The 22,099-nt window shown below is 37.5% G+C and overlaps 2 protein-coding genes across 3 annotated transcripts; one reads left to right on the top strand and one right to left on the bottom strand.

The window, feature by feature from the left end:
* The first annotated feature begins 8,851 nt into the window (after positions 1–8,851).
* LOC141596531 (ras-related protein RABD2a-like) lies at positions 8,852–13,720 on the top strand. Its single transcript, XM_074416730.1, has 8 exons — positions 8,852–9,067; positions 10,192–10,264; positions 11,016–11,063; positions 11,153–11,200; positions 11,311–11,382; positions 11,506–11,661; positions 11,748–11,851; positions 13,405–13,720. Exons 1-8 carry the CDS (start codon positions 9,054–9,056, stop codon positions 13,496–13,498), a joined length of 609 nt encoding a protein of 202 aa, XP_074272831.1. The 5' UTR covers positions 8,852–9,053; the 3' UTR covers positions 13,499–13,720.
* A 508-nt stretch (positions 13,721–14,228) lies between these two features.
* Positions 14,229–21,731, bottom strand: LOC141596530 (RGG repeats nuclear RNA binding protein A-like). Of its 2 annotated transcripts, none has more exons than XM_074416729.1 (7): positions 21,247–21,731; positions 19,794–20,091; positions 19,634–19,702; positions 19,393–19,525; positions 18,554–18,712; positions 18,404–18,457; positions 14,229–14,783 (listed from the first exon to the last, which is right to left on the bottom strand). In XM_074416729.1, the coding sequence occupies exons 1-7, from the start codon at positions 21,446–21,448 to the stop codon at positions 14,577–14,579; spliced, it is 1,122 nt and encodes a 373-aa protein (XP_074272830.1). In that variant the 5' UTR covers positions 21,449–21,731; the 3' UTR covers positions 14,229–14,576. The 2 variants fall into 2 exon arrangements, 1 of the variants encoding a protein (XP_074272830.1); XR_012522496.1 differs by lacking the exon at positions 14,229–14,783 and adding an exon at positions 16,102–16,752 and having other exon boundaries at positions 16,864–18,457; positions 21,247–21,681.
* Between the last annotated feature and the right edge of the window lie 368 nt (positions 21,732–22,099).

Below are 22,099 nucleotides of genomic sequence, written 5' to 3'. Positions count from 1 at the left end.
CGAGATGGTAACAGCCTTTCATGTTGGGGTAGTCCTGGTAAGGTACCTTGGTATGAGGGGGTGTTATACGACATAACCAATGAGGCAAATAGAAACAAAAGACAATCGAATCACAAGCACATAGTAAGGGGGCGCTAAGCCGGCCCACCAGCCGTCGGTGGTGGGACCGGCAGGGGAGTCTCTGGAAATGAAAGGAAGAATTGATGGGTATGTGAGACGGTTGATGGGGCGGCAGACGGTGGACCGTCTGGGAGAACAATTTTGTGTTTGTTGTGCGTTGGGAGCCGGGTAGCCGGCCGCTGATGCGGGACCGTCTGGGAGTTCTTGTAACACCCCCATACTCCAAGTGCTTTACCAGGACCACTCAGGTATGAAGACATTGCCATCTCGGTTACCCGAGGTAATGATAATCAAATAACAATGAAGAAACAACGTTTATTATACATACTTAGCGAAGAGTTACAAATCTCAAAACCAAACCAAAAGTACGATACATGTTCTCAGACTGACTGTTCTAACTGAAATGTAAATACTAATAAGCTACAGCGGAAGACTCTTATCATCATGTCGTGGCATCCCAGCGATCCCAGTACTCATCTCAATACCTGCTCAATATCTGCTCACCATCCCCGAATGGATCACCGCAGGTTTACAAAACAACACCGGGGTCAGTACTAATCACACAATTCAATATATACTAACAATAAGATAAACAAGACAAACTTAACTGCACACACACACACACACTCACGCCAAATCCAATCATCTCAATCACGATCGTCCCACTGGACCCGCCACCCGATGGGGACCGCAAAAGTACCCACCAAATCTCCGCTCCACATAGTGAGCGATAACCCTGTCCATTAATGTGCACATCCATTACTCCGTGGCGGGTTCCACAGAAAAAAAAACTAGGGCGTGAAGCCACTCCCGCAAGTGACCCCACTCGGTAGAGGCCACGCCTCGCGAACCATCAACAACGATCACAACCACAATCACAATACAATTACTATACCAAACAACCAAACACAATACATCAACCAATATCCCATTATGGGACTAATACGAGTAGAAATCCTACACGGTATGCACACAATCGACGGTCTCTCTTTCTTTGAGTCAAAAAGCTTCTTCTATGAACCCTCCTCCTATCATACAACACATAGAGGCTACCAAATCACATACAACACATAAAACCCCAAATCTCTAAATTAGGGTTTAACCAAATCAAAGGAAAGACAATAAAAAGGGTACATAGATCTTACCCTCGACGCAAGGAACTCAACGGTATGAACAACGATAAGAACTGACCCTCCAAACTCCGGGGATTGCTAATAATGCGATTAAGAAGATGAACTTGCTTGCTTTCTCTCTTAAACAGTAATTTAGGTTTTGTAAAAGTGATTTAGAATAATGACGACAAAGCTTAAATACCTTAATCGCATAATTAACAAAACCCGAGAAAACTCCCCGTAAAACAGGCTACTCGATCGAGTACCCGAGGTACTCGATCGAGTACCCCCTTACTCGATCGAGTGCCCCAGCTACTCGATCGAGTACCCAACAGGTCAGGAACTTTTCTAAAACGCAACTTACCCTTACTCGACAGAGTAAGGCCTACTCGATAGAGTACCCCAAGACTTATAAATACGGAGTATTACAGTTCTCTAGATCAAAAAGGGAATAATTGGGATGTATTCCCAGCCGGGTAGGGGTTGACGGCCGGGGTACCGACATGGACATGAATTCCTTCTACTTAACTCAATTTCCAATCCGAGTTCAATATTGACGAATTCAACGGCGACTGATTGTTGTGGTGATGTTGTTGTTGCAGGTGCGGGTAAAGGAGCAGGGAATGGAAATCGGTGGTGATGCGTGGTGGATATATGGTGATTGGTGGATTGGTGATGGAGGAGGCTGCAGTTGAACGGGTTGTGGTTAGTGGTTTGCATGTGTCGGGTTTGGTGTAGCTGGTGTTGTTGAATTTCGTTGTCTGGTTTCTGATTGTTGTCGATGGTTGGTTGTTTGGGTTGAGGTTGAGTGAATGGTGATTGAATAGATGATGATGATGATGATGATGATGATGATGGTGAATGGTGATAATGGACACCGGTTCAATTGGGCTGCTTCGGGTTCGCTTGAATTTGAGGAATGAGTAGGAGAGGTGAATTCTGGAATCGGGATTTGGTTTGAGCCAAGGTTGATCCGTATTATGGGTAATGTTGTTTGCAGCTCTGATACGGTGTTCAAGCTGCTGCTGCTTGATATCAGATGGTGGCATATGAGTGCAATGGCTATTCGAAACCGAGTCAAGATGGTGACTAATATGGCTGCTCGTTGTGAATCAACGGAGGATGGAGTATTGAATTGGTTGAAGTGGGTGATGAAAGGTGATGATGATGGAATGTAATGGGGCTCGATGACGGTCTTGTTTGAGGTTAATGGTGGAGTTGTAATGGGTTTGCGCAAATATTGAAGAAGGTGAAGTGTTGATGATTTGTTGTGTGAATGGTGCAGGTTTGAGTTGCTGCAAAAAATGGTGAAGGAGTCGGGTTGCAGGTGTTTGGGTTGGCTCATGGTGGTGGAATTGGTAATGCAGGTGGTGTGGCAGTTTTGGCGCGTGAATGATGGAGGTAGGTGATGAATGAATGGTTAAATGGTGAATGATGAAAGCAAATACAGGGAGGTTGATGATGATGATGAATACGAAAAGTAGTACTCCCTATTAGTCTGTCAAAGTCAAGCTTTTGACTTTGAGATAATCACTTGCTTCTTTATTTTCTTCACTTCTCTTTAAGTATTCAACTCGCCTTTGACCCGACTTAATTATCGATTTCGCACTCTATTTTGAACCGGTACCTACAAGATTAAACAATAATTAGCAATACCAAAATTCCAACAAAATAACATTTATTCACAATTATTATAATAAAACTAATAATTAGTAAATAAATAGTAAAATGAGCTATTAGACAATTAAATCGAACAAAATTGAGTTAAATATAAGGTAAAAATATGAGTAATGATACTAAATTACTACTTATCATTGGCACATTGAGGACAATATTGTGTTTAGTTTGGGGGGAGATTGCATTCGCATATTAGTTAGTTTGCATTTAGTTAGTATAGATTTAGTGAGAATTTTTGAAAAATTTGTGTGAATTTTTGCTTCTAGTTCGTTGCTTGTCCTACTTATGCCCTCTTGCATATCCTAATGGTAGCTTATAGCTAATGATTTACTCTTTTATGATGGGATAATTGTTACATGAGGATGTCTTGACATGGTAGGTGGGAGATGGAAAATGAACCGAATAGGCTTGATCTTGACTATTGGCAAGGTACAAAAATTGGTAAGGTTGAACCTCTTTGGACCAATGCATCCATATCCGGTCTCTCTTAGGTGAGTGTAGGTGTCTCCTTATGATGTGTGTTTCATCAAAACGCACAAGTATGGTCTTCATTTCATCTCTTTATAAGCATGCATTCATATGTTGTTAGCATTTGAAGCCATTCACATAGACTTTGTTGCCCATTTTTAGCCCCTCCTTACACATGTTTAAAATTCATCTAGCTACATTATAAACTTGCCTACCTTGTTGAGCTAGTAACTATGTTTTTGGTGTTAGGATGCTCATTTGAGATATGCTCTTATTTTTAGTCTTTGTGAGCTTGGTTATGCCGGATTTGCTATTTTCCGGATTTGGTAAAAGAAAGAGAAGTTATGGAAAAGAGAAAAATGAAAGAAGTGATGAAAGAAGGGGAAAAAAAGAGATGTGGAAAAAAATTGAAAAGAAAAGAATGAAAAGAGAAATGAAAGAAAAAAAAAAGAAGCATGAATTGTATTGAGATAAAGAAGAAGAAGAAGTGGAAATTAAAAGAATTCTCATATCTTATTATCATCTTTTGGAGAATGTTCTTATGATTTGTATTGAAATATTGGGTTTAGTTTTGGGATTGAGCATCCTTTCACTTGTTTGTTGCTAGCTTGACTTAGCTCCACAACCATAATTCATATGTTCCCATTTCTTACCCATTACATATTGCCTTCTTCTACCCATTGCTTCTTTTATATCCTTGCATTTTGATTGTTTTTTACTTGTGATTTGAAATTACTACCATATTAGATTGCGGGCACATTCTCATGCGTCGAGGATAGGTGAGTGCTACTCATATAAATATCCTTTCACATATAAAAGAGCTTGAGTGTACCGTGAGAGTCCAAAGTCAAAAGACCATGCAAGGGCCGAAAAGTTCATTTGAAGTCATTCATGATACGCCGTCATATAAATCTCTTCCATGTTGTTGCATTTTTCCTATGCCCATGTTGTTTCAAGATTTGATTCATTGTGCTCTAAAGTTACTTGACGGGAATTGCATTTGGATGTGATGATTGTTGCTCGTACCCTTGTCTTTATCATACATTTTATTGTGTGCTTGCTTGAAGACAAGCAAGGGTTTAGCTTGGGGGAGTTTGATAGGTCCATTTAATATACATTTTAACCCCCTAATTTAGCTCTATTTTACATGTCATTTGCACTAATGTTAGTGTTTGTGAGCTAATTCCGTGTTCTAGTTGTGTTTGCTTGCTTTTCATTGTGTTTTGTAGGAAATTAAGCTTTTAGTAGCTTTTTTCCGTCAAAGTAGCAAGTACAAGAGTTCACGAGGCTAATGAGAGCAAGTCTTGATCATGCAAAGGAGTTCCGAGAAGTATAGGGGCATTTTGGGAAGAAATTTGGAAATCCGAGCATGAAGAAACCAATCTTAGTTGGTGGATATGTAAAGAAATAAAATACAAGTAAAAGCTCAAGCCATATGCAAGCATTGGATGCCAAATGATGCTTAGGATGCCTTAGACGGACGCATTAAGAAACAAGCATCGGATTCCGCATCAACAATAAGTGCAAAGTTGAGACAAATTTAAGAGAAAAATGAGAAAAGTCACGGCCCCGATAGGGGTTGGTGGCCCCGATTGGGGTTACCCTCCTGTAGCTTATTTCCGTTACTCCCTTCACTCCTATATATAGAAGCTTTGGTTGACACTTCTTATACACTTCTTACATATTTCTTACACCACTTTTATACACTCATTTTAGTTCTTAGTTTGAGTTAGATTAGATTTCCTTTTAGCATTTCCATTTTGTTATAAGCAATTTTAATTCAAGTTATATACAATTTACATATCAAGTTATTTATATTTGCATTGTTCTTCAATTCCATTTCCATTTCCATTTCAAGATAATTCTATTCCTATTGTCATTATGTTTATCATTTCAATTGTCATTAGTTTAGTTTACAATTACATTATGCTAGAGTAGTCTACCTTGTCTAGGGAATGAAGGGAGTCATGCACAAAAAGTATTTGTAACATGATAAACTAGGATGTTATAATATCGTCTAATTGTTTCTATCACATGTTTGTACCGTCACGTTTAGTCTTTGTTTAAAGGCCTTATTCATTGATTAAGTTTGTTAATTCGTTTTATAAGTCGAGAGGCACGGAATCGGATTAGACTAAGCATGTGTAGTAGGACGGCCTAGTCATGAACGAGAGTTTCTCTAGGACCCGGTCTATGGTTGACACTAATATCGTGAGGTGAGTGTCTCTAAGCCTAAACAATTAACGATTCATCAACTCCTATGTTTAATTAAAGGTTTTACATAATTTGCATGTGTGACCGAACCTCCCTAGACTATTTCTTTATCATTATTTTCTTCCATCATCCAAACCACCCAATCATACGATAACCGACCTTGATGAAATTCACTCCATAACAACTAATTAATTAACAACTACCGTCTCTTTGTGGATTCGACCCTTACGTACTACATTCATTTGTGTCTGGGGTATTTATTTTTGCATATCCTTCATATCAAAAGTACTTCTTTTCCGCGGGGATTATTCCCTCTCCGGACGTCAGGTCCCCAGGAAAGTGTTCATCTAGGGAATCGAACTCAGGACCTCGCAATTCCTCCTTAGGAGGCTTTGAGGTTACCCTGGAATTCCACTAGACTCACACATCTTGGGTATTAATATAAATTTTGATAAACTTAACATCAAGTGGTACAAATATAAAGCAAAAATGTCCTGTTTATATATATTTATCATTTACGAATATTCAAATTTACATTTTATTTTCTATTATTAAAATTCTAACATGAACTACCTCTACTAGGTCTTGGCCCGATTTTAAAATACTTCACAAGTTGGTTTTAAAATAGGGACATGCTAAATCCCGCACACAATTTTTCTAAATCCCACATTTTTTCCCTTTATTCCGAGTTTACCCCTCTCATTTCTCCCTCTCACCAAAAAGAGAGACAAATAAAAAAAGGGTGTTGATTTTCGCAGTACGCATTTTACTCATTACAGTACGTATATGACCATTTTACCCTCCTCATTTCCTTTCACCCACATGAAGCAATTGTACTACATTAGAAAAAGAAAAAAAATAATGAAACCTCCCTACTACAGCAAGTTCAACAACCCACCAAATTTCAACCGCTCCTACGACTCACCACCTCCACCACCCACCGGCGACCACCTAAGTCGCCGCCAATAACCTTTCCCACCACCGGTGACCGTCACGTGCCTTTTACAGTCGAGCATCGCCTCTCATTGCACAGACTAGTCGATCGCCGCTACTCGCGTCGGGCCTCACTTCACGCCACTCACTGGCTACTGCACGACTCCCTTCCACGTGTCGCGTCCATGCTACCTCTCCCACAAACCGTTATCTACTTACGCCGACCATGACGCTAGCCACCTTCTTTACATCGTCGTCCAAATACACGGCCACCATACCACCGCTCAATTACCAATTCATATCGCTAACAAATCTAAAATGAAAAACCCTAATTAAACAACGAACATCACATTCAAAAGAAAACGAAAAAAATGATTTGTTTGGTCAATAGTGTGTAATTTATGTATCATGTGTTTGTCTTTCAATCAAATTAAGATCTTCAATCAAAGAAATTTCATAGGATTGAGAGGATGCACGGTTATAATTTCAGAGAATTGAGTTTTCTATCTCGCATCTCATTTCAGTTGAAGGGTAGCAAATGGAAAATATTGTACAAAAAGTACTGTAATGAGTAAAAAGCGTACTGCGAAAATAAATTACGTAAAAAAAATGTAAAAACTTCCCAATCTGATGGACTACCATGCCCCGCCTGGGAGAGAGTGGTACAGAGGTCGCCGGCGGAAGGTTAACGGCGATGGTGGTCGACGATCGTGCATGCATGTTTGGCAGATAATCTCTATAATCTCTATAATGTCTGCTATTTCCGACTTTCCGTTCGTGGTTACGATTTCCAATTGTGCATTTATCTCATCATGGTTTTGCAACTTAAAGATTTGTCAAACATGGGACATGTCTCCCACTTTTCTCTTGCGGATCCTTTGTAACGACTAAATTTGTTCACTCATATTTGTTAAATTTATAATTAATCATGTTCTTCATAATCAATTGGGTTTGTAAATTTTAATCCAACATCAATTCAAAGTTTCAAACCCTAATTGTAAAAAAAAATCCCCTTTTTTGAAAAAAGAACATTAATTAAATCGATTAATAGACGAGTATTAATAAAATTGTTCTTGAAAAGGAGAAATTATGTGTGACATGTGCGAATTACGATCTATAATTGTTGAACTATTAACGAATTGGTTAGATTTCGAGACATTAAGATGACTACTGTTTTCAATTCTTTTTGAAGATGAAGGGTAGTTATGGCATATCAGGAAAAAATGTGTGGGATACAGTAATTTTGTGTGCGGGATACAGCAAATACTCTATGAGTTGAAGTTGTGATTTATTTTGAACAAAAGGTAACAAAAAGTCTTTGTATCGTTGTTTTTACATGATCTTTAATACAATTTATTATCCACAATGTCTCCGTCTTTAATTACTAAGTTCACATAAATATATATTTTGTAGATCAAATTTTGAGGAACACCTACCTAACTACTCGTACCTAACACCAATGTTGTTTGGATCGGGATCCTACTTTGGATCGGTGAGGCTACTAGGATCGAATCGGTATGATCGGATCGTAGAATCGTAAGATTCTACAAATTAACTAAAATACGTAATTATGCCATCAAATTACGTTAAAATCTCATTCGTAAATCTCAAAACACTATAATCTTATCTTGTGTCCACAAATTATTTCATTTTATAGTAATTTTCTATCTCAAATTCATATATAAAGTTTTACTAACCGAAAAAATGGAAATGTTACTTATGTAGGATCGAGTCGTATAATCGTAGGATCGGGTTACAATTCTACTTTAGAAAATTTTGAAAAAAGTTGAATCGTAAGATCCTACAAAATTAAGATCCTACCTAGGATTGGGATCGGTCGCCACTTTTTGGATCGTAGAATCGTAAGATCCTACGATCCGGGTCGGGAGTTTAACAACAATGCGGCTAACACCTTAATAATAATATAATCTTCAAGAGCAATATCGAACCAACCGTACGAGCCAAACGCCTCCGAAATAACTATTACGAGTCATAGTGGTGTTCATCGGTCGGAACCAGACTGGACCGGATCGCAAAGGCCCGCGGACCAGACAACCCCTTACCCTAATACGGGAGACCAGACCGGGCAGGGTTCCCCTAACCGGAACCCTTTAGGTTCGGGTTTGAACCGGACCGATTCCATTTTAAAAATAATTTGAGGTTTTTTTTTTTTTTTTTTTGCTTAGACAGAACAGGAGACTGGTCACCATCATTTTGGGGTCCTGAAAACCAGACCGGAATATATTTGGTTCAGACCGAACAGGAGTTTGGCTGTCCGATTTCTCAGTCCGGTCTACTTTATGAACAACTTATCGCACGATCCAAGAACGATGTTGATGACATGCACACGACTTTCTCAACACTCCTACCTTAACAACAACAGCAACAATAACAGTATAACACCACAGAATCTCCTTCATTCATTCATTATTACAGATTCATCACTTTTTTTCCCCAATTTTCCGGTCATCTTTTACCGGAGAAACCCTATTATCACCCTATCTCTCTCTCCGATTCAACTTCTCCGCCATGAATCCGGAGTAGTAAGTCGCGATTTTCTCCAATTCTTATGTTTATTTTGTGTTTCGTCATGATTATCTTACGATTCGTTGATTTCGGTTCGTAATTCTGTGGTATGTTTGTTTAATTGTATAGATGCTATTGATTGATTGAATTTTGTCGGTGCTCATGCGTTTGCTAGATCATGAATTTCATGATTGTATGACTGTTGATCGGTTGAATTTTATGTATACAAGATGATTTGTGCGTTTTGTATGTTTTTGTCATGCGATTGGTTATGAAAGAGGGTGTTCATCACGGTTTTCGCAAGGGAATTTTGAATTGGGAGGTGGAGAGGTTAAAATTGAGGGAATTTCATGTATGATGTTGTACAATCATCTTATGAGACGCTGAAGACTCTGAAAGTAATGATTAAAAATGTGTTTGGAGCTACCTTTACTTTTAATTATCTTGTATACCGAGGAGGCGAGGATTGTGTACTGCTTGATTGGTTATCCCGTATTTCATTAGCGTGGTGTGTTATGCCTATATTCGGGATTACGGCCTGCAATGTTACTTACTTCAACCCTTCAGGGAAACTCGATCCTCTGTCATAGGTATGACCGTATGACATTTAGGTGGTTAATTTTAAACCAAAAATATGATTGTTATAATAAAATTATCAAATCTGAAACTTGGTCATCCACTCGTGATGGGTGCTTCTGACCGAGTTTGGGTAAGAATGAGTAGGGTTTTGAGCGTGTATATTGAGTTACTGAGTGTGGAAGGAAGCTGGAGATAGCTTTCATTAATTGGAGCTTTTGGTTCGAATTTTGATTAGTCAAGTAACCACCCACCGTATGTGCTCCGTGTCAGTATGTCACTACGCTTTTGTCACAATGAATTAAGGAGCTCGGAATGTGTGGGTTTCTTTCTAAAAGGAATTTATAGTTTTGTTACTTTGCCACCCCTAGTTTTGTAAAATCAGCTTATATTTTAGAGTTTTAACCTGACCGTGTTTCTTGCTGCGTCTTAATCTAGAGTGTTGTATGTATAGACATTTAGATATCAAGGTATTGGCCTACTGTTTGCAGTTCTTGCCATTTCTTGCATTTCTTTTACTTCACTAATTGACTTATATACTCACTGATGGTGCTTTGTTTTGCAGTGACTACCTGTTCAAGCTTCTCCTAATTGGAGACTCAGGTGTAGGCAAATCATGTCTCCTTCTGAGATTTGCGGTAAACCTTTTTACTAAATCAGTGAATTAGCCCACTTATTAGGTTTTTAACCTAGCACAACTTCAGCTAGTAGTAATTAACGAACACCTTGATTCGGTTTGTTTGCTTAGTTCTTGTGTGTGGTGCTCGTTTTCTTGAGTTGTTTCATAAAATCTGAGATTATTGAACTTGTACCAAAATCTTATGTGAAGTATTTATATTTTGAAACCAAATTATGATTTTTTCTTGGAGACGCACGTAGTCAGGTATGTGATATACTTACATTTGAACCTCAGTTTCTGAGGTCTCCGGGTCAAAAAACTCCAAATACTTTTTATATCTAGTATTCTAGCCTTTAAAAAATCTCTTCTCGTTGAAGTTGTGGTTGCTTAGGCAACAACATAACCTTGTCCTTACCGTAATACCTCTTAGGCTACCTTCCACAATGGAGTATGTCATGCCAGATGTGCACATCCTTAATCCTGTCTTTTTTTAACACATTTAGGTTGGTCACTATGATGCTATTTCGTATTGAAATCCTCTAGTTAAGTCTTCACCCCTCCATTGATCGCCTATGGAATTGAATTGAGTTGGTGCCCAATATGTCGTTAATTAATCCACAAATTTTTTGGCTACCATTGTCTATCATGTAAATTTGTCTGTCTACTTTTTTTTGTGTTCCAACTATATTCCAGCTTTGAGTTTCCATGAACTGTTAAGTTGTTTTCAATGCGGCATACTGTTCATTTATACCACTTCCTCACCATTGCAGGATGACTCGTATTTGGAGAGTTACATTAGCACCATTGGAGTTGATTTCGTGAGTGTCTTTTATCCAAGTGTTTTAGCACTGAGAGAACTTTTTCTGTTGCCAGCTTGATTCTCATATTCTTATATTAATTATTGTAGAAAATTCGCACTGTGGAGCAAGAAGGGAAGACTATCAAACTTCAAATTGTAAGATTCTCTTCCATCTGGATTCTGTAATACCTTCCATAACGAGTGCTTCTTAACATGGCGCATTGATCTCACTCTAAACTAATGTACTTTCTGTAACTGCGCTTCAGTGGGACACTGCTGGACAAGAGCGTTTCAGGACGATCACAAGTAGCTATTATCGTGGGGCACATGGAATTATTGTGAGCGATTCAGCTACTGATTGTGTTTTGTCTATCTTTTTATTTTAGCCCTTTTCAGTTGGACAATTCTCAATTCTCAAGGTAATTTGAGCCCCTAACGTAAGTTTTTCTTTTGCATGCTAGGTTGTTTATGATGTGACAGATATGGAGAGTTTCAACAATGTGAAACAGTGGCTCAATGAAATTGATCGTTATGCTAGTGACAACGTCAACAAACTCCTGGTTGGAAACAAGTGCGATCTTGCTGCCAATAGAGCTGTGCCATTTGAAACTGCTAAGGTACTTGACGGAACTTTTGTATGCTCAATTTTTACAATACGTATAGGGATGAAAACTGATTTTTCTAAATTGTGTGTTTTATTCAGGCTTTTGCTGATGAGATAGGCATACCTTTTATGGAGACCAGTGCTAAGGATGCTACTAATGTGGAACAGGCTTTTATGGCCATGACCGGTTCTATTAAAAACAGGTACAGGATCATCATTTTCTTTCCAAAGATTTGGTCATTTTCTGAACGACGTTTTAATTGACTTGGTTGCCTGTCAAAAACATATAGAAGCCGACTTACTCTACTGTCTGGTCTGCTGTTTTACCTTGTCTGTATTAGTTAATATGTCAGGTTAACCATGATGGGATGTAGAAAGGTCCAATGATTCGAGGAAATAAAGTGTTCTGAATCTATTTTGTTTATTATTAGTAGTAAACTTTTAAGCAACCTGTAACTGTAACAGTTAAGTGTGAGTACTCATCTCTGCTTTATGGCCGCTGACTTATCACGAAGGTAGTACAATCAGAGGCACAATCAGAGGCAGAAATTTTGATGAGGTAGGTTAGGCAGAGGATGTTAGAATTTTGACTTAGGTGTGTTAGGTCATTGATTTGTTGGCAATGGGGTTGACAGCTTCCGAACTTTCTAACGGTCTATCACTCTAACCTGACTTCATAGCCATATTCTTCCATTTAAAGGTTTGATTGGATGAATGTTGTAGCCACAGAGAGGGGGAAGGGAGGGAGAAAGTTGCATGATTTCGCTTCTATGTTTACTATTTTTGAAGGATTTGAATTTGGACAGAGGGAAAAAGGATTATTCTGTTTCTTTCCCACGACTTCAGTAAGCATTGAAAGAAAAATCCCCGTCCTTTCCCTCCATATCCTTTTTTTCCCTCCCTTCCTTTCCCTTCAAATTCCTGCTTCCAAACAAATGGGGAGTCTTAACACATTTAAAATGTCGTCTGAAGCACTTTTCTATAATCGTGGAAAATTTTCACTTTGGTGTCTTAGGTTTCACTAACTTCAGTTTGGTGTCCTAGTTTTCCCTTTGTCAAGTGCTCTGAGTCTCCACTCAGCCAGGTGTGTCTGATGTCCCGAGAAGTCTCACTGTTGCTGTGATACTTGTGTCCATCCGATGAACATAACTCCTATTCCCAAACATTTGAGGGCAATTTGCTACTTACCCCGTTTGTTTCCCATCAAACAAGTCTCATTAATAGTAGTAGATCACAGACCTGTATGTAACAAAGCACACAGATAACTAATAAGGTAAGTAGTGAGTTCATGATGGAATTTATGGAACACAGACTCGGTGAACTGGTTATACTTTCTTATATTGTGGAGTTAATTACCGAGGATGTTTTAGTCTAGTGGTTAAGACGGAGGTATTGTGGACAATAGGTCCCAGGTTCGAATCCCCCCTCCCCTTTATTGTAATGCGACTTTGTGCGCGCTTCGATTGACCCAAAAAAAAAAAAAAAATATTGGGGAGTTAATTCGTTCCATGCAACCTCCGCACGATTTTTATTACAAGTCATCCGCAAAGTGTGTATATTGTTAATTTACTTACGGTTAAGGATGCTTACGTCTGGCCCCCTTTTGACCCCACTTTTTGTGGGAGCCTTTTGAGGCACTGAGTAAGTATGGGTGGTGGAATACGAGAATAAAGTATTTGTTGCTGTGTATGAAAATTGGTTTTTACACTTTTAATTTAATACATTTATGACTCGATTGGTATTACTTTGATGGCAGGATGGCCAGCCAACCGATGAACAGTGCCAGGCCACCAACAGTCCAGATCCGAAGTCAGCCTATTGCACAAAAGAGTGGTTGCTGCTCTTCCTAGATAAATATCCTAGTCGTACCACAATGTAGCATATAAGGAATTTACTTTGCTGCAATATCATTTGAAATCAACACTCATTGACACGGCCTCGTTTAGGTCTGCCGTATCTAGTGGTTTGCAATCTGGTACTTTATCTCAATTCTTTTTTACTATTAGATATTTGTATAAAAATGGCGATCATATCAAAAATTAATAGCATAAGCTTTTGCTTCATATCTTTCATAGATAACTCTCCCTGATGTTATATAGCTTTACAAATGTCGAGGGTGAATCCTTTGCCCAATTCTCTTAACGCACCGATATCAATGTCAAACTGGTGCCTGAAGACGCTCTTGTTCGACATTTAACTCACAGGACCCGCGTACCTCATAGGGCTTTAGAGAGACATGAATACATGATAAAGGGGAATTGTTGCGCGGCAAACCAACTGCCTCCTATTAGGGTTCAGCTTTTTCGTGAATCTAAATAGACACTACTACGATTAATTTCGCTTGTGTGTTGGATTCTGTTTAGGACGTTCAAAAGTAGTTTTATCATTTTTATGCTTGATTTAGATAAATGGAATCATTTATATTCTCAGAGAACGTGTAGCGCACAGGCATCACCATTCGGCAACTTTTTTTAGCTTGGGAAAGAATGTCGTAAATTTCTGTATTTCATTACTCAATTACAAATGTTTTCACACATCAAGCAGCTGATTTATTGTCAAATCAAAAAAAAAAGTAGCTGATTTATCAAATACATTTTTTTTATTCAGTTATTTTTGTGGAAATAGAAATGCTCAAAATGTAACTCACAAGTAAACTATTTAAATAACAAAATTTATCTAAAATAATCCTTCTTGCCAAGTGCCAACGACTATCTCCCCACCTCTAACAAACTAAAATAACAGACCCGAACGAAAAACAATTGCAGAGACCATTTCCAAAAGTTAAACAGGAAAATATACAAATACAGTCGTGGAGAACATTTCCAAAAGTTAAACAGGAATCTCAGCGTCTAGGAGTTCATTCCTGTGACTCGAAAAGGACCTGAAATTGGAAGGTAGACAAGGAGAGCCTGTATAAAAGACTGGAGCTCAGGCACGCGGTGCACCACCTAGAGTCGGAAACTGCTGCTGGTCCCCAATTGTAGGAGCCAAAGCACTGGGCATTCTGCTGACCCCGCCAGAGCTGACACTGCTGCCACCTCTCGAGCCACGACCACCACGGCCCCTGCCTCGGCCACCGGGGCTGTAGTACCTCTCTCCTTCAGCTGGTTTCAAAAACTCGTTGATGCTCACAGACTGCAAGTGCACACACAAAAGTGGTGTCAGGAGACCAGTCACAATGGCATGGTCATATGTAGTGAAGACGGCATTGTGCGTAGGACTAACCTAGGAAACATATTCAGGCTGTCCAATCGAACCAATCCACATTAACCCCTATATTACTTCGACAATTCACTTTGAACCTAAGTCACATGTCCTCTACCCACATTCCATCACTTGATTTTAGTCCAAAACAGAATGTTTTCACAAACTAGCCATATTCGATATTCCTAAACCACACAACGTCCCATACTCACATCCGATACACAGCCAAGTGAGAGTACCATTAGCCATCCCAATCACAAGATGTTGCAAGGGAAACAAAATTAAAAGAACTGTCTTTGAGAACCCACAACAAATGGGTTTGACCCTTTCATCAAGAGGAGAAACAATTAGGCCCTTGCGCCATAATCATTTGATTTTCTCTCACAAGACCATTACCACTTGTCTCATATTATCTACTTAACAATTTGTACTACAATCATTTCTTAGTTTTATGTAGAAATATTTATAGAAAAACTAACTACACAAGAAAAATCATTTTTTCCCTCTATAAATAGAGCCTAATATAAACCAAATTGTACAAACATCCCACCCTCTACTAACATAGTTCATATTAGGTTCTATTTAATAGAGGAAAAGAACAATAAATTTTGTGTAGTTATTTTATTTTTTTTCAAAAAATTGCTACACAATCTTAAAATTATACTGCGGTACAGATTACAACATAGATAAGATGAGATAAGTAGATATGACTCAATATGTGGGTGAATGAAATAAAATAGAACATAGCACAAAGAAAGTCAACATTATGAAGCCTCTCCATAAAAGGAAAACACCTTAAGTACCAGAATCATGGGTTTTACCATATACGGAGAGAGATCAGAAAAGGAAAAGGGTTTAAAGAATCACCAACCATGGAGTGTAACCATGGAGAGTTCTTTTTCCCTTGGTTTTTTCAAGTTCTTATATTCATTAGAGAATAGGCAACAATCGATAAACCCCTCCTTTACTCCCTTCTCTTCTTTAGAAAGGATAACCCATCAATGTAACAATTTGGTTCATTTCCTTTCTGCGAAAGGAATCTTCCTCCACTAGCAGGTTTTTTCGGAAAACTCTATTTATTCTGGAGTGGCTGGGAGGCAGGCCTCTATGTATTGGTTTTAATAGGACCTTACGAGCGTACTTTCTATCTACTATTATCTAAAAATAAACAATTTCTTAATGACTCGAAGAAACCAAGAATCCCCTTACTCCAAGCGGAGGAAAGGAAGTTGGTCCTTTAGCCAAAGCATTTTTTTTCTTTTTGTTTCCCCCTCAAGTGGACCAATATATACCTATCTCATACTCCATACTATTATCTTATTTGCAATGTATATTACAAATAAATTGTGTTCTAATTTGTGTACAAATATTTTTTAAAAGAATGTCCCTAAATATCATCCTCTTTTCCCCTCCATAAATAGAGAGAATTTCAAAATATTTACGCTTCATTTTCCCAATGTTTTCTCTTTATAAGTTATCATCATTAATTCATAGTTTATCTTAATCCATATACCAAAAATTATTGATTCGCTAATCTTATAATTACTTTATCATGGATAATAATAATACAAATTATGATTATTACTCCATAGTATAAAGAAAGATATGCAGTAGACGATATGGTCAAAGTATGGAAAATAAAAAGATGAAAAAACCGCATGGTTGTGGCCTGTGGGATATAAACAGAGGAAACATGAATCATCAAAGAGGAAAAAGACTCTTTATGATTGCACATTTGCACGTGCTACTGCTTACACCTCATCTTTCTTTCCTTCCAACCTAATTTTCCATGGCTTTAACCTACTTTTTCCCACAACCATCAGATTTCATCATATTTTTCTATCTCTTGCTTGGACAAAATCATCCACATCATCACATCTCTTTATAAAAAAAATTTATACTCCCTCCCATCACGTCAAAAGATGCGGTCAAAATAAGGTCTTGGAGACTGCGTACAAGCAAATGGAAAGAACAAATGTGATGGGAGGGAGTATTATTTTATATTATATACTCCCTCCATTTTTTTTATTTTCTTCCCATTTGCTTTTGCACGGTCTTCAAGACAAAACTTTGACGGTATTTTTGACAAATATGTTCATTTTTATCGAAAATAATATTTCGTGAAAGATGTTTTGGTAATAAACGTATACATTTTTGGTTTATGTATAAATTTGTTATTGTCCAATATATAAACAGTCAAAGTTCGGTAATTTGGACCCTCGAAAGCAAATAGGAAGACAATAAAAAAATGGACGAGGTAACTACGTTATAAATAAAATAAGTTTTTTTCATAATATGGATTATTGCCATCCCTTACAAAATAAATTTAAGATTTATAAATATGAATTTATATATAAATGGATTAAGATAAACAATGAATTAACATTAAGTAATTTGAGAGACAGAAATTTACCGACAAGATAAAGCATGTAAAAATAGTCAGAATATTAAGTTTACTTATACATTAGAAAAATGAAGATTTTTAGGTTAATAAGTATCTAAAAAAATTATACACAAATAATTACACAATCTGGAAACTATTGTACAACATATTGTTAAGTTGATAAAGATGAGATAAATGGATGGTACCTAAATGAAAATGTAGAGTGTCTATTCTCCTTTTTTAATTGAGGCGTAGAGGAGTCAAGGACAACGTGCTAAAAGGAAAGGACCAACATGCCCTCGAGGTTGCTATTCACATAGCTAGCAAGTACTTGGTCAAAGCGATCTTGATTGCAATTTCAAACTTGAACCGAGCTTACCCAATCTAAGACTAACTCTATAAGACTAGACATGAAAAACTTGTCTAGACTCTTTATTTTAAATTTGTATTTAAAGTTTATAACCATGTCTTACTATTTTTCATCATATCATTTAAATGAATTAATTTTTATAATAAAAAAAATGTAACTCCTCCATAATGATCAAACTATTTCATTTTTTGTGGACACACTTTCAAAACTTAGACCATAAATATCTAAAAATTTAATATTAAAATATTTAAAGAAGTCATTAATTTTTTCCCTAAAAATATATTTTCAACAAATGAAAGTAATATTAAAAAAAGAAAAATAATAAATAAATAAAGACTCAAGCCAATAATGATTTCAACTTGAGCTACATATTTGTAGAGTCACTCACAAGCTTCAATTATTTAGGCTCCACAAACTTCTAGGAGACTTCAAGCTCAAATTTTTGCGCCTAGCGCAAGTCCATCCAAAATTCAAGAAGTTTTAGTGGCCCAGGTTGAATTTGAGAAAACAACGACAATTGAAACGTGTAACTACATTTTACAACTTAGTCGATTAATATGGCAAATTGTCAGAAAGAGACATATGTCCACCTATAGTTAACGAATATGTGTGGGGAAATTAGACAACAAATGCATACAGTTCTAATGTATAGCCGTAATAACACAATAGGATAACACCATGTTTATCATCTTGAGATTAACGCTCAATAATGGAGAAGCAAAAGAGTATTACGCATTCAAACGTGATAATTAAAGCATTACCTTCACAACCAATCCAATAAGTATATCAATAACATACCTTCTTTGCTTTCTCCTTTTCAGATACTTCTTTCCTCTTATCCTTGTCAGAAGCCTAAGATGAACAAACAGTTATACAAGGTCAGGCGAGGTGCAATCAAAAACTCGTCACCAAATTACAACCAAGTCACATAAGCGAGAAGAAACATACCAATTTTATGAAGACCGACTCCTCGTCCCTTCTGCTTGAAAGTTGTTGCATTGACTGAAGATCCTTGTCAAGCTCGACTTTTCGTTCCGCTGTCTTCAGTGCTAACAATGCACTCCTCTTTTCTTCCAGAACCTTTTCATACTCTTCAAGAGTCATCTCCTATTTTCAAGATTGAAAGAAAAACAACTGTTACAATTTAATTGCACAACATTGAAATGATTCCCAAACTGTTGCACCACAAAAGAAAAAAAAAAGTACTGTAAAGGCTACAACATAGTAAGGTCAGAAGGTTGAATGTAAACAACCTTATATATGTGTTTGAAAAGACTAAGAGGTCTTCAGTTGACTAATAATGCAAACTATGTAAGGATGTGTGTCGACTGGTTTCTGAATATGACCACAAACAAAAAGAAAAGGTTTGCCCAACAAAGATTTCAAAAATGTTTTCATTTGTCAGAAGTCCTGGTGAAAGCTAATTGCTTAACACGCCAGAACAGAGTCCAATGATCAGGTCAAAGACAACGAAGATAGAGCAAAACTCGCACGAGTAATTTTAGGATTTAAAGCATGTTTATCAAGGATAAAAGTTGCGTAGAGGAAGTGGAAAAGAGGAAATTACAACTAATAAAGAACAGCCTACTAGTGATCCTTTGCACCATTGAACAAGACTTTCTGAATGACAATGCACTAAAAATCAATTCTTAACACGAAATATCTCTGGTGTCCGATTTACACATTGAACCTCTTTTTGGAAGTACGTTTAATCTCATACTGTCAGATTCCAATATCAGCCTTTTTCATATGTGCCACCAGGGATGTTGCAATAAATTCAAATGTACCTTTTCTTCTGGTTCCTTCTGTTCAGTTTCATCTGGCTGGGCCTCTTTGTTCCCATCCACAGCCTCTTCACCGGCTGGAACATTTTCAGCATTCACAATTTTCTCAGCTTCTTCTGCAACTTCCTCAGTAACTCTAGGAAAATAAAAAGAGCAAGAGCAAGCACAGTCAAACAGGATATACTAGTCTTTCAGGAGGAAAAAAGAATAGAAAAAGAATGCACAAGTACATATGAATTCTTACTGAGGAGCAACTTCATCAGAATGACTGCCCCAATTTCCACGGCCTGATCCCTCACGTTTGACCTCATTTCTAGGAGCAAAACAAAGTTATATTATTGAAATTACATTAAAAAGGGGAAGATAATTAAGTATTTAAAATGCCTAAATAAACGAAAATTTACCCATGTCCTGTCCCACTATGACGTTCATAAGTTCGACGTGGGCGGTCTCCATCTCTCCCCTCTTCATTGTTATAGCCACCACGGCGATCACCACGATAAGGAGGACGAGACCCTCCATAAGGCCTCCTCTCAGTCTCAAAGGCCCTTCCTCCTTCTCCATCTCCTTGGGGAGCTCCAGAGTTATTAAAAGCATTTCCATTGTTTGAGTACTCTCGGTTATATCCACCCCGCCCACGGCCTTCACCACGCCCCGAACCACGGCCTCGTCCACGCCCAGATTCATTTCTTGCCTCCCTCACTGCGCCAATAAATTAATTTATGTTATGACCAAGCAATATGTGTGTAAATGAATGGAAAATGAAGACTCGATCAGCTACCTAAAATCACAAGTCACCCATGTCTTTGAGAATTTATTCCAGTTCATTTTCGCGTTCAGTAAATTCTATAAACTAACCTAGCATTCTCTCCATACTATCTCCATTTTTATAAATCATGCCATCCTAAAGAAGATATACCGCATATACAGGTACTTAACTGACAATTGCATCAAGACATAACACATGAAATAATCTCTGCAAACAAAACTACCAACAAACACTATCTTAGGACTCAAACTGGGTTACACAAGCTGAGGCACAAAATATACGGATTACTATTCAACAGAAGCTGATATACTACAGACAAGTAGACAACGTAGTATCAGCTAACATAAATGAGCATATCAAACATACACCAACCGCAAAACGGATACTCCCTACAAAACTAAAACAATTAATCATCACACACACTTTTTCCCTTCAAACTAACAAAAACAAGTTAATTGATACCATAATTCCTCATTCCATCACATAAACAACAACATAAACCCTAAAAAAAACACAATAACTTGCTGATCACATTATACCCAAACTCACCAATCACAAAACAACCAAAAACACCCCCAAAACAAACAAATACCCACAAATTCCTGAAAAAGCAGTCTTAGTATTTCTTCGAAAACCCTGATCACTACGAAAACCTCACAAGCTCACCAAATATGGTTTAACTACTGAAAACTCCATCTTATCCCAATTTTCACCTCCAAGATACCCCTTCCGTCTCAATCATTTGTTTACCATGGATTAAAATACTACTCACGAGAATAAACAAGTTAAATAAATGATTGGGACCGAGAAAGTGGGAACTTTCAAAAACCCCATACACAAAAAACCAAACAAAGCCACGGTATCCAACAACTTCATCTCACACAAAACTTCATTTTCTGAACTTCATGCTGTTCACATACAGAGGTCTCACACAAAACTAATCGACGCAACAAAATACTCCCTTCGTCCCAATCATTTTTTTACGAATAAAATCCCATCATAAATAATAAAAAAAAAAAAAAAAAGTAAACAAATGATCGAGAAAGATGACATATCAGCAAATTAAATCAACATACTGAATAACTCACCAGCTTGAGAAGGCGGAAGAGGTTTAGTTGGCAATTTAGCAGCTTTCTGTTGCTGTGATTGAGATGAAGTTTTCTTAGCATCACCTGCAGCTGCGGCAGCAGCTGCTGCTTTCTGCAACTGTGCAGCAGCAGACTCTAAAAGCTGCGATGGATCATCATTATCATTGTCCCCCAACAAATCAAACGGATTCATGGTTGTCATTTCTTTGTCAAATCAAATAAAGCTCGAAACTTTGGGGATTTTGTTGAATTTTGAGGACAACCCAGATAATTTATTCCATTTGGGAGTTGGATCTGTGCATTTTTAGAGGAAATGGGAGAAACCCAATTGCAGAAATTGAAATAAAATTAGGGATGAATGTGTAAAACCCTAGCCGCAATTACAGTGAAATGATATGGGAGAGGGAATGGGTGTTGGTGTTGTGTGAAGTGAACAAATGTAGGAATCTCACAGATTTAATCGTATGTTTATGATGTCACAGAGTGAGGAACTCAAGTTCGAATCCTGTTGAAGTAGTGTTCACTGTTCACTGTTCAGTTTGGATTGTTGGATTTGAGTGAGATTGTCAACGTAAAATGGTCTTTTTTTTTTATTAGGTAAGAAAATTAGGTTGATACTCTAGGATATGACCAACCTATCTCATCCTTTCGAATGAGGGAGGTAAGTTGAAGTTACCGGCTATCAAACCACCTCGAAAGAGTTTGAGTTTTTGTTGGATATATGTATGCATTGCGCAAAATTATTTTTCGTCAATTTCGTTAATTTACTTGTGTCTTGTGTCAATTCGTTATTATTTCATTGTTTTAATTGGGGGTTTATATTGAAGTGTATTTAGTGGCTCAACTAATTGTT

Source organism: Silene latifolia, chromosome 8, assembly GCF_048544455.1.
Source record: "Silene latifolia isolate original U9 population chromosome 8, ASM4854445v1, whole genome shotgun sequence".
Classification (NCBI taxonomy): domain Eukaryota; kingdom Viridiplantae; phylum Streptophyta; class Magnoliopsida; order Caryophyllales; family Caryophyllaceae; genus Silene; species Silene latifolia.
The sequence above is the reverse complement of the archived record's forward strand: the minus strand, read 5'-3'. Positions and strand labels throughout refer to the sequence as shown.